The sequence below is a fragment of the Nuphar pumila genome, chromosome 14 (assembly GCF_984573655.1).
Source record: "Nuphar pumila chromosome 14, dmNupPumi1.hap1.1, whole genome shotgun sequence".
NCBI classification, from domain to species: Eukaryota; Viridiplantae; Streptophyta; class Magnoliopsida; order Nymphaeales; family Nymphaeaceae; genus Nuphar; species Nuphar pumila.
The window spans coordinates 13,262,526-13,278,003 of NC_143262.1; the positions used below are offsets into that span (position 1 = coordinate 13,262,526).

The following is a 15,478-nucleotide window of genomic DNA, read 5'->3' on the forward strand; positions in this document are numbered from 1 at the left end:
TCCAAGCTAACTAATAATTAAGGCAACAATTGGAGTTCGGATCATAGAGGGAATTAGTGGATCCGATCCAAGTTTAACCACAAAGTAATGACTAGAACACTGCACCTTATTAAACTGTGAATTCCGTGTTTGTTAGTTCTTTTCTTAGAGTAACTGAACATTGACAGAGTGCTAGTACTGAATAAGGAAATGAGAAGATAAGATGGAAGTGAGTTGAAAACAGTAAACTGTGAATTCCGTGTTTGTTTGTTCTTTTCTTTGAATACAAACATGAAAGGAAACTGAATTGCCACATTTTCTTAGTTGGAACGATTGGCTTCTCCAACAGGAAGGACATGATCTTATTATAAAGGGTGCTTGCTATAAATTAAATAGTAGAATATATAAATAAACGGAAAATACTCTCTCGCTCATTTCTTGTGGTCTCTTGGAAACCGGTGGCATAAAATTTTGAAACTTTATTCTAAAGCTCCTTGCCCAATCCATGGACATGATCTTAGTTTGGGTTTGGTCCTCAAAAGTATACTTTGTTTTTGTTTTTGTTAACTGTGACTGGTTTTATTTATGATCTGTAAACATAGGAGTTTAGAGATTTGGTGATCTGAGAACATGATTTTCAAAGGGTACTTTTAGATGTGAATGTTAACAACTTCTATGCTTGAACATTGTATTCCCATAACTAGGATGAAATGAGTCAAAGTAAACCATGCATCTGTGGGGGAAAAAAAAGTTGGGCATTTGTCCGATACTTAGACAAGTTCAGGTGTCGATTTTTACCATTGTTTTCTTTAAAGGATTAGCCAAGGTAGATTCTTCCACAGAAACCAATATCTGCAGCGGTCAATGTATCAAGCACCTGAATGCAGGAATGTTCATGTCCTGGCTGTGGAAAACGGAAAAGTTTTACCATTGTCAAGTAAGTTAGACATTGCCCACTTCAAATCAAACTAATGTTGTTTTAATGAAGTGCAAATTCTAAATGAACTGTAAGAATACAGACATTTTTACAGCAAACAAAACCTGTGCCAAAAGCTCAAACAAGCAATATGGAACTACAACCATTTCATTCTCCTCCAGACTTCGTTGAATGCCAAATTATCACAAATACCGTGCAACGAAACTTCTATTTGACATCTGGCATCCATTAAGTTCTTGAACTTGCATCAGAAAGAAGGTTTCTTTCCAAAGCAAATCTTAAACCATGTAGAATTCATGGTCAAAGTTTGTTGCACTATTTTAACAACCTCCTTCAAACAAGAGCATCTCATCCATATACAACTGCAGCATGGATTACCTCAGCATCAATAACACGTTAATAAGAACTTTTGTGTTTGGATGTTTCTCCAATAAAATTCAGTAGTCTCTATCTGCAATGGTTCTGAGCAATGCAAATTCCATCTCCAACCATATTTTTGCACCACACTTGGTTCAAAGAAAATTCTTGGCAGAAACCATCCATTGTGCGCAGGAAACCAATTTCCCAAGATCCCATAATTCTATCCATTCGATGCAGGAACTAATTCTTCTGAGGGTGAGGTATCACTTGTGACCAGGCTAGCAACAGACAACACATCCATGCTATCCATCCTAATGATTCTGTCATGGTTCTCATTTTTAATCTCTGCCATCTCATTTTTGACATCTGTCACCCCTGAAGCTGCCGAATCCTCAAATTCCTTGCTGGCAATTCTTTGCATCGTGCGTGCAGGGAAAGATGAACATCCACCAAGGCCTTTGGAAAGAGAAACATATTTCAGAACAAGACGTTTATAACTCTCGAGTAATGCCTCCACGTCCTCCACTGTTAGATCACCAGCATGAGCATATAAATATGGGTATTCCTGGAAAAAACTACTGATTTGATGCTCTTTTAGAAGAGAAACAACACCGTTCTTTTCCAAGTCTGAAATTGATATCCCTTCAGTTTTTGAGGAACCCTTTGCACCTGACTCCACTTCATTTTCAGCCAACTTCACAGAGCCTTGATGTGTTTGATCACCACGTGCGGGCCGAAAGTTGTTAAGCAAACTCTTTGGCTTCCATGACAGTGACTTTGATTTTTTGTCTTCTGCAATTTCTGGTTCTGGGCTTGTTTGATTGGAGACATTTTCTGCATAGGATGAAAGGCCAGCAAGGACTGCACGAGCAGATTCCATGTTCTTCTCAAACTCAACTTCATCCATCGAGAGGGACTGAGCATTAATACTTGAGATAAAAGATTCTGTCGAGAGCATGTTAGTGAAGAAATATGCTGCTTCAGACACTAATATTGACTGTTTTCTGTACCTCTGTATGTACAATAGGTTTGAATGTAGCTGTGGAGGGTTGGCCTGGGTAGCATTGTCATTACAAATCAAATATTTGATTCCAGCTGAATATCAAGAATTTTCTAGAGCTTGAGCAAAAAGGATGAATGGTTTAACATTTTTTATTTCAATAAATAAATTGAGCAGAAATTAAGAATCCCTATTTTATATCCAACTAACGAAACAGAATTGATGCTTCTTCAAATCCATTAACCTAAACAGCAAAAATAGCTTTCACGCATGAAGTCACAAAAACATGTGGACATAAAGACAGGGATTAAGGAGATAGCTAATTTAAGAATGACATTGCCAAATACAATTGCTTAGCAGAAAATGCCAATGAATACAAAAATTTATTCTTAAAAGGAGAAAACATTTACCTTTATTGTGACATAAATGAGGACAGGAAGAAATTCATCTGCTCCAGGAGGATTGTCATTTGATGCTAATGAAGCATTCAGCAGCAAGTTGGTGATAACTCTACAGCAATTCAGGATACAGACAAGTTTGTCTCTTGGAGCTTTGTACATATTAATTTTCTGAATTTCTTTTTGTGCAAGCTGCAAGATGTAAGAGCAAAAAAAATCATCAAACAAAAATAAGCCCCAAGAGATATACAAAGATTAGCTAAAACAAATAATGATCGGCCAATCAAAAGATGAATGCAGATGCCCCTATCAACGAAAAGAAACTGCACACTTCCTCTAAAGGGAGTTTCTCAAGCCATAAAAAAATGCACATGCACTGAACATATCCTTTGACAATAATAGGCTTCATAGTGTAGAAGAGGATATTTTAGAAACTTTCTTTTCCAATAGGGGAGTATTATAATTGTAGAAGGGAGCAGCCACCTGTGTAGAGAGAGAGAGAGAGAGTCGGCTGCACAGAAAACTAATCTCGTTACTTCTTAGATTAGGGCTTCTCTCTATATTAAATAGAGAGAGGCTAAAAGGAAAAATTACATCTAAGTCCTTATGAGAACAAAATTTCAAAAGACCTCTAATATAAAAGAACTTAAACTAAAAACCACCTATTCTCAACACTCCCCCTCAAGCTGGAGCATAGATATCAATCATGCTCAGCTTGTCACGACATTTTGAGAAATTTGGCCTAGCAAGAGGCTTTGTAAACATATCTGCAACTTGGTCTTCCGACTTTAGGTATTTGGTAGTGATATGACCAGCTTGAATCATATCTCTTACATAGTGGCAATCAACCTCAATGTGCTTTGTTCTCTCATGAAAGACAAGATTGTTTGCTATATATGTTGTCGTTTTGTTATCGCACATCATGGTCATTGGAGAGGAAACCTTCACCTGGAGATCATGAAGAATAGTGCGAACCCACATCAATTCAGCAACTGTTTGGGCCATAGCCCGATATTCTGATTCTGCACTCGACCTGGAAACCACATTTTGTTTCTTATTTCTCCATGAAATCAAGTTGTCTCCCAAAAACACACAGAATCCTGTGGTAGATTTTCTATCTACTACAGATCCAGCATAGTCAGCATCAGAATAGGCTACTATCTCCAGAGTTCCACCTTTCCTGAACAATAACCCCTTTCCAGGAGAGGATTTTAGATATCTGAGAATCATTATGGCTGCATTCCAGTGTACCTCAGTTGGTTTGTCCATAAACTGACTAACTTTGCTTACTGCTAAAGCAATATCCGGCCTGGTCACAGTTACATATAATAGCTTCCCTACTAGGGAGCGATAGCTTTTGCTATCAACTGGTTTTGACCCTTCTTCAAACAACTGAACTTTATGGTCCATGGGAATATTTGCTGGTTTAGCTCCCAACATGCCCGTTTCCTTTAATAAGTCAAGAACATACTTCCGTTGAGACAAAACCATCCCTTCACGGTACCTAGCAACTTGTATACCAAGAAAATACCTGAGTGAACCAAGGTCTTTTGTAACAAAGTGTTTTTGAAGATGAGCCTTTGTGGCTTCAATAGCTTTCACATCTTCTCCTGTAAGAATGATGTTATCCACATATACCACCATAACAACTATGCCAGAGCTAGTTTTCTTTATAAATAGTGTATGATCTGCTGCTGATCTATTAAAGCCAAAGCTTGACATCACTTCAAACAACTTTTGAAACCATGTACGAGGACTTTGTTTCAAGCCATAAATCGCCTTTCTCAATCTACACACCTTCTGACACTCCCCCTCAACCTCAAATCCTGGAGGTTGTTGCATGTAAACGGTCTCAGATAGATCCCCATATAGAAATGCATTTTTCACATCTAATTGGCACAAGCTCCAACCATGTTGAACAACTACTGAGAGAACAAGACGGATGGTACCCATCTGTGCAACAGGAGAAAAAGTTTCAAAGAAGTCAATACCATATGTCTGAGTATACCCTTTCGCTACTAATCTGGCCTTGTACCTTTCAATAAAACCATCTAATTTGTACTTTATTGTATATACCCATTTACATCCAACAAAGTCAGCATCTGCTGGGGAATCAACTAGATCCCAGGTATGCTGAGATACTAAAGCATTCATTTCTTCTTGCATAGCCAGCTTCCAGCGATTATCAAGTTTTGCTTGTTGATAGTTCAGAGGAATAATTTCAGCAGATAAGGCTAAAATAAAAGACTTCATCTTATGTCCAATTCTGGCATGGGAGACAAAATGAGATATGAGATATAAGGTACATTGTCGTGTCCCCTTTCGTAGAGCAATAGGCCTGTTATCATCATCCTGAAGATCACTATTGTCAGTAGAATTACCTCAAGAGAAGAAGAATATGAAGGCTCTTGTGGAGGTGGAGCTCTACGCACATATACCAATGGAGGATTATTAAATCTAGAAGAGGATAAAGTTTAGTTCGGTAATGAGAGCACATATTCCAAAGGAAAAGGAGGTATAGGTAATGGAAAAGACTCAGCTAGATCAACTTGCAGCGGGGAACCAGAAATAGAGTAATATGGAGAGGATTCCAAGAAAGATACATCCGCACTGACATACTTTAGGCGAGAAATAGGATCATAACATCGATAGCCCTTTTGATTTTTTGGATAACCTATAAATATGCATTTTGTAGCTTGAGCGACTAATTTATCACGGTCAGGGCCAAGTTTGTGTACAAAACAAACACATCCAAATATTTTTGGTGAGAAAGAAAAAAGTGGGGCATTAGGTTCTAGGATATGTAATGGAATTTGATCACCCACAGAAGACGAAGGCATGCGGTTGATCAGATAGCAAGCAGTGGTAATTGCATCACCCCAGTATAACGCAGGAACATTGGATTGAATCATAATGGTCCTGGCAACATCAAGCAGGTGCCGATGTTTGCGCTCAGCCACCCCATTTTGTTGAGATGAATAGGCACAAGAAGTTTGTGGTTGGATGTCATGATCTTGGTAAAATTGTAGCAGACCTTTTGATTTAAACTCGAGAGCATTATCAGTGCGAACAATCTTGACAATAGATTCAAACTGAGTTTTTATTTCAAGAATTAGGGATTTGATAATACTTGGAACTTCAGATCGTTCTTTTATTAAAAATACCCATGAGAACTTAGAGAAATCATCAACAATAACAAGATAATAACGACACTGAGTCCTAGTAGGAATCTTACTAGGACCCCATACATCTACATGAAGAAGTTCAAAAGCTTTATTACTAGACTGACTCTGACTCGAAGGGAACGAACTTCGATGATGCTTTCCCAACTGACATGCTTCACACTGAAATGATGTGGTGGAAGGAATTTAAGGAAAGACCGAACGAAGCTTTAACAAAGAAGGATGACCAAGACAACGATGCCACTGAACAGGACTGAATGAGTGTTCCACTGCAGCATGAACATTACCCATTGGATGATGTAGATAGTAGACTCCATTTTCTTCATAGCCTCCACCAATCTTCTTCCCCGTCAGCAAATCCTGAAAATGACAACCCATCGGATCAAATATGACTCTACAGTTTTGCTCTCTTATAAGGCAACTAACAGAAAATAAACTTTGAGAAAAGTTTGGAGCATGAAGAACATTTTGCAACTGTAATGAGGAGGATATAGAAATATTTCCCTGACCAACGACCGGGGAGGAACTCCCATCGGCTAATGAGACTCCTCGATGAGCATTAATATCCTTTATATCTGAGAAAACAAGTGAATTTTCACACAAATGTCTGGATGCACCAGAGTCAATAATCCACTTACTGTCAGTCGGATGAAGATGATTTCCGGTTGAATAGGCAACACCAGCTACAGGAGGAGTGGAAATGGAACTCAAAGGACGAAGAGCTATCAACTCATCATATTCAGTACGACTGAGGGTGATACTACGGTCACTTGCAGAGATATTCTCCTGTACGTTTGTTGTCTCGATAGTAGTAACATTTGCTTTAGGAGTATATGACTTTGATGAAGAAGAGGTTGGCCGACCATGCTTATCCCAGCAACGATCTTCTAAATGTCCAGATTTTCCACAGAATGTACATTGAAGCTTTCCTCTGCCTCCCATACCACGTCCACGTCCTCGTCCTATGATATTCTGAGTATTTCCACGCCCATAACCAGATGAGACAACAAGAGCAGATGACTGAGTCACAGGCTGAGATTGTGGCAGAGAGATCGCAAGTCTACTCAGACGATTGTATGCATCAACAAGAGTGGGAACATCTGATCCAGTCAACATTTGAACTTTTGCAACAGAAAATTCTGAAGAAAGACCTGTAAGAAAACGAGCAACCATGGTTTGTTCTTGATGATCCTTTTGCTTCGAGCAACAAAGAGGCCTGTGAACATTAAGTCTTTCAAACACAGCTTTGATAGAGGCATAGTATTGGGCCAAAGTCTGATCTCCCTGCTGCAAATTATAAATCTCCTGTTCTACTTGCAGGATACGACTCACATTAGTTTCTTGTGAGTATGTATCACGAAGATTGTCCCACATCAATTTGGTTGTATTATAGTAGATCAATCCATCTGCAATATGGGGTTCGACACTATTCATGATCCATGACATAACTATGTCATTATCTTCATCCCAAGTAACATATTTTCCCAATTTTTCAGGGGGTTCGTCTTCCAACAGAATATGTTTTCGACGATGTCCAGATACTGACATCATAAAAGTTCTGGACCACCTGGCATAGTTGGTTTCATTCAACCTTACGGAAGAGCCGTACGAGAAGGGGTTGGCAAAAGCCTTATACTCCCCAATCTGTTCCATTTTAGAATCGCATTTCGAATTTTCAGTCATACTGCTCACTTGAACAACAAGTATTCAAGTAGAATTTTCCAACACTGTAAGGAATCAGCCCTACTGTTTCCAAAAAAAAAAATAGCCCACAACCAGCAGGGAATCACTCCTGCTGCTTTCACGACAGAGGGATAGCTTAAACTAACACAACACGAAACAAAACTCGACACAGCAGGGAGTCACGACCATTGTTGCACCCAAACACACCACGACCAACGATAATATTCAGTTGCAACACAAATGATCACGACAACTGTTGTTCCCCGAACATATAAGGCATAACGGCCAATAAGTCTTCAGAAGACAATTAAATAGATCAATCATATCTCGATCACACGCAACAAACACAGGAAATAAATTTCAGAATCACGGCAGGCACGCAATCAGCACAGAAAAATGAAAATCACGGCTGACACGCAGTCAGCACAGAAAACATGACAATCACGGCTGGCACGCAGCAACACAGAAACTTGTTGTGTGACCCAAACAGCAGGAACAACCAACAACACGTCAATCACGGCAGGCACGCAACAGCAGGAACTCGTCAATGTCCAGGAAATCACGACAGGAGATCACGAAAAAAAAAACCTCGCACGAAGAGAAAAAAAAAACTCCAGATTAAAAAAAAATGGTTACGGTTCTAGGAAATCACGACAGGAGCTCCATCCTTAGATCTGACGACAGATCTGGGTAACATCCCAGATCTGTTATCAGATCTTCCACAATAGTGCAACAACAAACCTGATTTCACGCAGTCTGGGTTTTTTTTTTTTCTCTTGTTGGTGAAGATCAGTCCTCTCGTGATCACGCTCCCGAGATCGAGGGCTCTGATACCATGTAAAAGGGAGCAGCCACCTGTGTAGAGAGAGAGAGAGAGAGAGAGAGAGAGAGAGTCGGCTGCACAGAAAACTAATCTCGTTACTTCTTAGATTAGGGCTTCTCTCTATATTAAATAGAGAGAGGCTAAAAGGAAAAATTACAGCTAAGTCCTTATGAGAACAAAATTTCAAAAGACCTCTAATATAAAAGAACTTAAACTAAAAACCACCTATTCTCAACAATAATCATTTGCATTTGTTTACAAGACATCGCCTGATTTTTCATTGGAAAGGAAAAGATTATGTAACTTTTAGTTTGAAGAGGATGTTGGAGTGACGATGAGAGTGGAGTTGTCAACTACATCATTGTGAGGACATAGCTGAAATGGGGAGATAGAAGGACATCTCCAGCTCCATTCTCATCTCCCAAATCATGTCTCCCAAACAGAAGTAGAGGTAGGGGATTCTGTGAATTCCCATCTTCTTCCCTCCCATCTACCTTTCAAATCCGGCTCCCAAACAAAGTCTCAACGTCAAGCATTCAATTACCACAAAATGCTGAGGAAAGTGAATAGCAACAGCCCACTGTTGTATCTTGTCATTTAGTAGCCATCTTTCACAACTTGGGTACCACACCATTGCAAAGCTACAAAAGAAGTCCCCGCTATACAGGAAAAGGTTGTTAGAGGACAAGGCATACTTGCAAACTCTATCATGGTTTCAGCAGTCCATAATCCGAAAGGTAACACGCCTAAACGTCTGTCATGGGTAGAGAATGGGGCTAATCCATGGTTGCCAGTTGAGGAAGCGGGAGCGGGAAGCGATACGGGAAGCAGGAGCGGGAAGCGAGGCACTTTCAAAATTTTAGGATGCGGGGAAGCGTGGGACCACTTAGGACCGATTCGGGAAGTGTCTCGGAAGCGACCTAGGAAGCGTCTCGGAAGCGAGGGGGAAGCGGAAAAAATAAAAATAAAAAATACAAAAAAATTGAAAAAAAACAAGGAGAAGCGTGATGGGAAGCGCACTTCCCATTAAAGGGAAGTGTGTCCCCCATTAAAGGGAAACGCGTCCCCCATTAAAGGGAAACACGCTTCCCAAAAAAGGGGGACGCTTCCCCCCACTCTTCGGAAGCGCAACGTTTCGTGCTTCCGAAGCGCGCTTCGGGGAAGCGCGCTTCCCCTTTTAGCTAGGCGCTTCCGGTAACCCTGGGCTAATCCATGCCCCATCCATCTCATCTGTTGACAATCCAAGAAACCACAGGACCAAATCTTTACCCAATAAATGAGCCCCAAAGAGAGAAAGTGTTAACCTTTCCAAATTCAACCAAAACCACTATCTCTATTCCAATTCAAGGTCCCCAAACAAAGCCTAAGAAACATCACCACATTTGTGATCATATGCTTTAATCATACCATCATTTTCAAAATTCTTTCATGTGCAAAAACTAAATATATGTATTTGATTATGACTTAATTCTTGAAGCAACCTGGTCACAAAGGAAAAAGGCCCTATAACATAAAAAGGATCCTAACTTCCATAAGTTTAGGAGTGGTGATGCTCAGGTTGAGAATCAAATGTCAAAGTACAATACAAAACTATGTGAGATCCCCAAAAAGGAGTTTAAAAAGCCAAGAAAATCAATGGTAAATCAAGAAAATAAATAGCAAGAAAAATATACTCAGCTCAGTATGCAGAGAATCTTAAAATCTCATCACAACACACAGGCATCTCAACATTGAGAAATTAAGTAAATCTAATAGTCAGGATGCTGACTGCATGGTAGCCAACTCACCAACCAAGACGTTTCATTTTGGAAATTTGGCTGGATATCCAAATTCTCTGGCCAAATGAATTGTTGTATTAAAGCCATTTTCTCCGAAAGTTCTTCGTCATGCTTTACTTCCTCTGGAACTGATGCAAATGCACGAGAATATAATTTTGTCATGACATACTTCTCAAGTCCCTGCAAACACAAAAAGAATTTTGGATCATACATGTGGGATAACTACATTTATCATAAAGTATACAAATGTCCACTACTTTATTTCCATTTTAGTCTGAGACAAGGGTGGGGGGGAGCCATAAATGTTATGCTTGGATGTTGCTAGGTTACAATATAAGAATATTATATTGTGGTTACTACCATAAATATATTACTTTAGTTACAATATAGTGATACCAAGATCTGTATGAAAGAAAAAGGAGAAAAAGAGAAAGATGCACTTCCCTATTTTTAAGGCTTCTTCTGTATTATAAACCCTACATTTCAAACACTTGAGCTGTACCTAAGTATGGAGAACAAAAAACTTACCATTTTGGGATATTACATATCAAAGGAGCTAGCCAAACATACCAAAATTTGAAAAATGGATGGCGATTGCAATATCAACCAATATGGCAAAATTACAACAATGTCCAAAATTCCACACACGCATATATGTGCATATGTGTATTTAACAAGTTTAAATGAACTTGAACGAGTGCAAGCTCAGGCTCAAGCTTGGCTTGTTTAAATAAATGAGAGAGCCTGAGCCTTAATAAACAGAGCCCATGCCTCTTAGGAGAGGCATGACCCATTATGCAGCCAATTTTGAGGCCATGGGCCCTCCTGTAGGAACTGGCCCTTCATGTGTCGTGTATCATCCTTTTTAAAGAAGCCTCTTTCCTTTTGTGTGGAACAGAATAGAGGACATACCACTGAAGGTAGCAAGCTGCCAAGAGCTTGTCCTTGGAAAACTACTTGAAGGTAGGGAAAAGATGATGTTTAATTTGGAGATGGTGACTTTAATCATCATGGTGGAAAGATGGAAGGAAAGAAACAATTTGATCTAGAAAGGATTTGGTTGTTGCAGGTTCCTAAGCATGAGAGATTAGTTCCAGGGAGTCTAGGGGGCTACTAGGGACGTGTACAAGGGCTAAACACAGTGGGAAAAAAGGCCTAAGGTTCTTCGTTGTGTGGAACAAGGCGATACGGGAAAAACAAGGCCAAGACAAGTAATTAGGTAAGACGGTTTAGGCTTAGTTGGCTAATCCGATATGGTTCGAAGTCCAGAACTCAAAGAACCTGGTCTAGGGACTCAATGGAGGTTTACTGATGTGAGGGAAGGTCTGGGACATGTGTTGAAAAGAAGGGAAGGTTGCTGGGGGTACCAGAACGACTCTACGGTTAAGTTGGGGTTCTCGGCAAAATGCAATTTTGGATTTCGGGTTTTGGGTTTCAAAAAATAGGTAGAGGTTGATCTAAGGCTATGGAGGGATAATAGGGGTACCTGAGATGTCTGCTACACGTTGCAGAGGTGTCTCCCACGTTTTGAAACTTTGACACACGATCTGCAATGCAGCAACGCCGAAGGATTGAGGAGAAGTAAGATCGCACGGTCAGGATGTTGGGAAAGCTTGGGCCTTTCGATGGGGATGAATAACCAGCCCTTGGGGACTTGGCCTTCACGTGAATTAAAAATAAATCATAGGTAAGAGAGGGAGAAGAGAGAGAAGAGAAAGAAAAGAGATAAGAGAAGAAGATATTAGAGAGCAAAAAATCAATTTCTTAAATTTGCATTGCATAACCTGTAAATGGAGACCCTAGGCCACTTTACACAATAAGTGAGCGGGGTTTGGGTCCATCTACAATCCAAAAATAAAATAAAAATACTAACTCCTACATCTCATACACCTTCGAATTGCAAAAACAGGATTCTAATTGGCAGAACTAAATTAGAAAGGGGTCAGTTAGCTTGATTGAAATCACTCCTTAACCAGGTCCTAGTTACCCTAACCAAGTTATTAAAAGTATATTTAAAATAAAAAGAAAACATACTTTGCTAGACCCATATGACAAAATAAAAAAATAAAAAGTACGAGAAAGAGGTAGACACTCCCTATTTTGGAAAGTAGGGGGCTCCCCCCTCTTTCCTTTTATTTATTTCCTTTCTCCTTCACCCCCTTGTGGACCCCACCTTATAGACTTTGTAGTTCCTCTTGTATAGCCACCTTCCTCCATTTTCCTTCATTTTCTTCTTGGTGTCAAGTGTTCTCACCAATAAAGAAAGTTTTTCTCCTTATAGGAAACTTTCCTTGTGTCCTTCCTATGGGACCCAAATCCTCCTCTCTAGCTTGAATAGGAAGAAAACATGTCATTTGACTTTTTCATCCTACACTTAGCTACATAGGCTTCCACATCAGCATATTGGACCCCACACAAGCTGTAATTGCCCCCATCACGGGGCATGAGGTGGCGTCTTGGATTTGGAGTATGAATCTTGGGGCGTCTTTCATGGTACAGATCATATAACAAGTGCTGAGGACGACTCCTGGGGCTTGACTCGTATAAACCCAACTCACTACTATATAAATAAATGAACCACAAACTAATATCAAAACCCGATGTCCAGCTACACTCGCTCTATTCAAGCCAAAAATCGAAATATCAAATCCTGCTGAAATAAAAAAAAAACATCAAAATAAATTGGGGCCGATTTTGGACCATAACAACCAGCTAGATCTATTACATGCAGACAAATCTTCCTATTCATAGATATATTCAATGTTGGAATTTGTCCGGCTATCAATTTGGTATTTCCATGTCCAAAGTAGAATTTGCAGCTCACTTTGCAGTGTTAGAAGCATTTAGACATATCTCTTCTGATGTAAATAAGGCCATTCAGAATCAATTGGCAAGGGTTAATGTTTGTGGTGGTTGCTTAAACAATCACAATTATCCATTCTCATGATGGAAGAACGAATAGCTTACTAACTACTAAGTAGGCACACCTGATGACTCTGATCATGTTCAAGTCTCACTTAAAACTGTAACAAGAATACCTCGGGTTATATTATACTAAGATTAATGAACACCTTCAATGACTTGGCGCAACTCGACTTGGTGAGGTCTCAAACGCAGTAAGGCCTGAGAAACTATCCTACTTTGAAGATTAAGAATTGAAAGATTACACTGGAAACCAATCTCGAAAACCAACATTGAGCAGCACAAATAACTGAAAGGAAAAAAAAGAAGAAAGGATAAACCACTAGCGGCGGTCAATATACAGAATTAGTAATCATATAAACCATCTTTTTACATTACTCAAAGGACCATGATGCATAAATGGTGAAAAAAACAACACTCAAGAAACTACATGCAAATCAGAAACCTGAATAAGATTCACCAAGTACCGAACCAACAACGAGTTACAGACGAAATTCACAGAAGAATCTGCATAAAAGCAACCCCATTTCTCATCCATGATTAAGCGATCACCATAATGAAGTGTTTTTTTTTCACCTCGTAAGCACTCTCGAGTTCGTCCTCTGATGCGCCCACCCAAAGCGAATGAGCCCGGAACGCACCTTCCATGCTGCTAAGGAACTCCTGCACGGACGCACTATCCTTCTCTGGGCTAGGCGCGTTGTTCATAAACGTCACGATGAAGCTGAAACACCAAACGCAATCACAGAGAAAAAAAATCAGGCTCCCACTAATCCAAATATTCAGCAACCAACAATAGTCGAACCAAAGCTCCAAAAAGAAAATAAAGGATGGACCAAATAAAGAAATTCAGTTCGATCGTTCAAGCTCGAAGGAAAAAGAATAGAAAATTTGTCCTTTCAGTTGAATCTTCGGCATTCTTCAAATTCCCAATCGAGAAAAAGAAAGTAAATAATCACAATCTATTCCGCGACGCAGATTCCACCAAACGCTCAGGAATGCAGAAAGACACTCGTTCGCTAACGAAAGAAAAAACTTAAGGGTGCGTTTGGATTCATGGAATCAGAACCAAAATCCTTCAAGATTCTCCTTTCTCATTTCTGATGGAAAAACTTTCCCAATTCCGCACAAAACCCATGAATGAAAACGCGCCGTTAGGGGCGGGCTGTAGTAGAACGACGGCTACCTCTTGATGGACTTGACGAAATCAGCGGCGGAGGGGTGTCTCATCCTCTCCAGGAAATCGTGGCAGGTGACGGGCGCGATCGACGCCCCGAAGGCGTCGGAGTTCTCCATGAGAGAGAGAGAGAAGATTGGTGGCCGTATTTATTGACGGATTCCGCTCTCTACTGCGTTTGGATGAGAGGATCGTTCTTATTCATGACGGAGTCGGATTTGCAGAGGCGTCGCCGGCGAAACAGGGAGGGCATAAAAAAGGGAGGGGGGAAGGCGGGGAAAGGCAGTGTCAAACGGATCGGATTCAAATTCGGACCATAATACCATACCCAGATCCGTATACTAATCAAGCTTTTTTTGGTCCGACCCAACTTTTTTAATCGGACCGCTCCTGAACTCGCCGGCCGTCACACTGTCTCAGGTAACCTCCCTAGTCCCTACCCCCTCTCTCTTGCTTTTCTTGTCGATCGGCAAACACGATAACCCTGTTTGCAGTTTCTGAGAAACTGAAGCCTTCGGTTTCTCAGAAACCGCAAAGCATCAGACGACCCATGTCGCCAATGTCGCCGACCAAAAGACCTGCCAACGACGACTGCCAACACGACGCCCAAGCCCAGCCATGCCCACCCCTGGCTTCGCCACTGCGGTTGCGCCCAACGATCGATGGACGTCAGCGGGTCAGATTCCGACGGCCGGGAGTTCAGGAGCGCGAGGGAGATGTGGAGCGAGGAGATCGGAGAGAACAACCCCGCCAGGAAGAGGGATTGGTACAGCAAGGGCGTCTCTTACTGGGAGGTGAGATCTCCTGCGGTTCCTCGTCGAGAGAATGGGTTTCTAGTTTTTTTTTTTACTTCTAATCCGAACTGGGGAACATGAAAAATCTTGTTTGGTTTTCATGTTGCGGACTTTTTGAAATTTGTTAGGGTTTAGGGGTTTTTTTCGGGGTCGAGAGATGGTCCTTTGTTTAGGGTTTGTGCTCGTGGAGCTTCAAAATGTTTGGGAGTTACCTTGATTTATTTTGCTTTTGATTGCCTCGAACTTCTTTTTCTTTATGTTTCTTTTCGTTTTCCCCGAGAAGTTGAATTCATTCCCTCCATTTCTGGATTCAAGTATTTCGAGATTTTCTCTTTTGGCGTTTGGATGCAACCACTTATCCAGAAAAAGCGGGGTTTTGGAGTAGATTGCTGCTTACCTTAGCTCACGCCAGAGAGTAGATCTCTCTGCTTTGCTTTGATTTATC

At 40.6% G+C, this 15,478-nt stretch overlaps 1 protein-coding gene across 1 annotated transcript; it reads right to left on the bottom strand.

The window, feature by feature from the left end:
* Window positions 1–938: 938 nt before the first annotated feature.
* On the bottom strand, window positions 939–14,449 carry LOC149816424 (vacuolar protein sorting-associated protein 9A-like). Its single transcript, XM_089987734.1, has 5 exons — window positions 14,249–14,449; window positions 13,639–13,786; window positions 10,150–10,320; window positions 2,687–2,866; window positions 939–2,330 (listed from the first exon to the last, which is right to left on the bottom strand). Exons 1-5 carry the CDS (start codon window positions 14,356–14,358, stop codon window positions 1,497–1,499), a joined length of 1,443 nt encoding a protein of 480 aa, XP_089843860.1. The 5' UTR covers window positions 14,359–14,449; the 3' UTR covers window positions 939–1,496.
* Window positions 14,450–15,478: the final 1,029 nt, after the last annotated feature.

Excerpts from the sequence above, each read along its gene's own strand:
- LOC149816424 (XM_089987734.1), bottom strand. The coding sequence starts at position 14,358 with ATGGAGAACTCCGACGCCTTCGGGGCGTCGATCGCGCCCGTCACCTGC. Across the intron at positions 10,321-13,638 it reads AACTCGAGAGTGCTTACGAG|GGACTTGAGAAGTATGTCAT; the intron begins GTGAAAAAAAAA and ends TTGTGTTTGCAG. Across the intron at positions 2,867-10,149 it reads AAAATGAAACGTCTTGGTTG|CTTGCACAAAAAGAAATTCA; the intron begins GTGAGTTGGCTA and ends TACATCTTGCAG.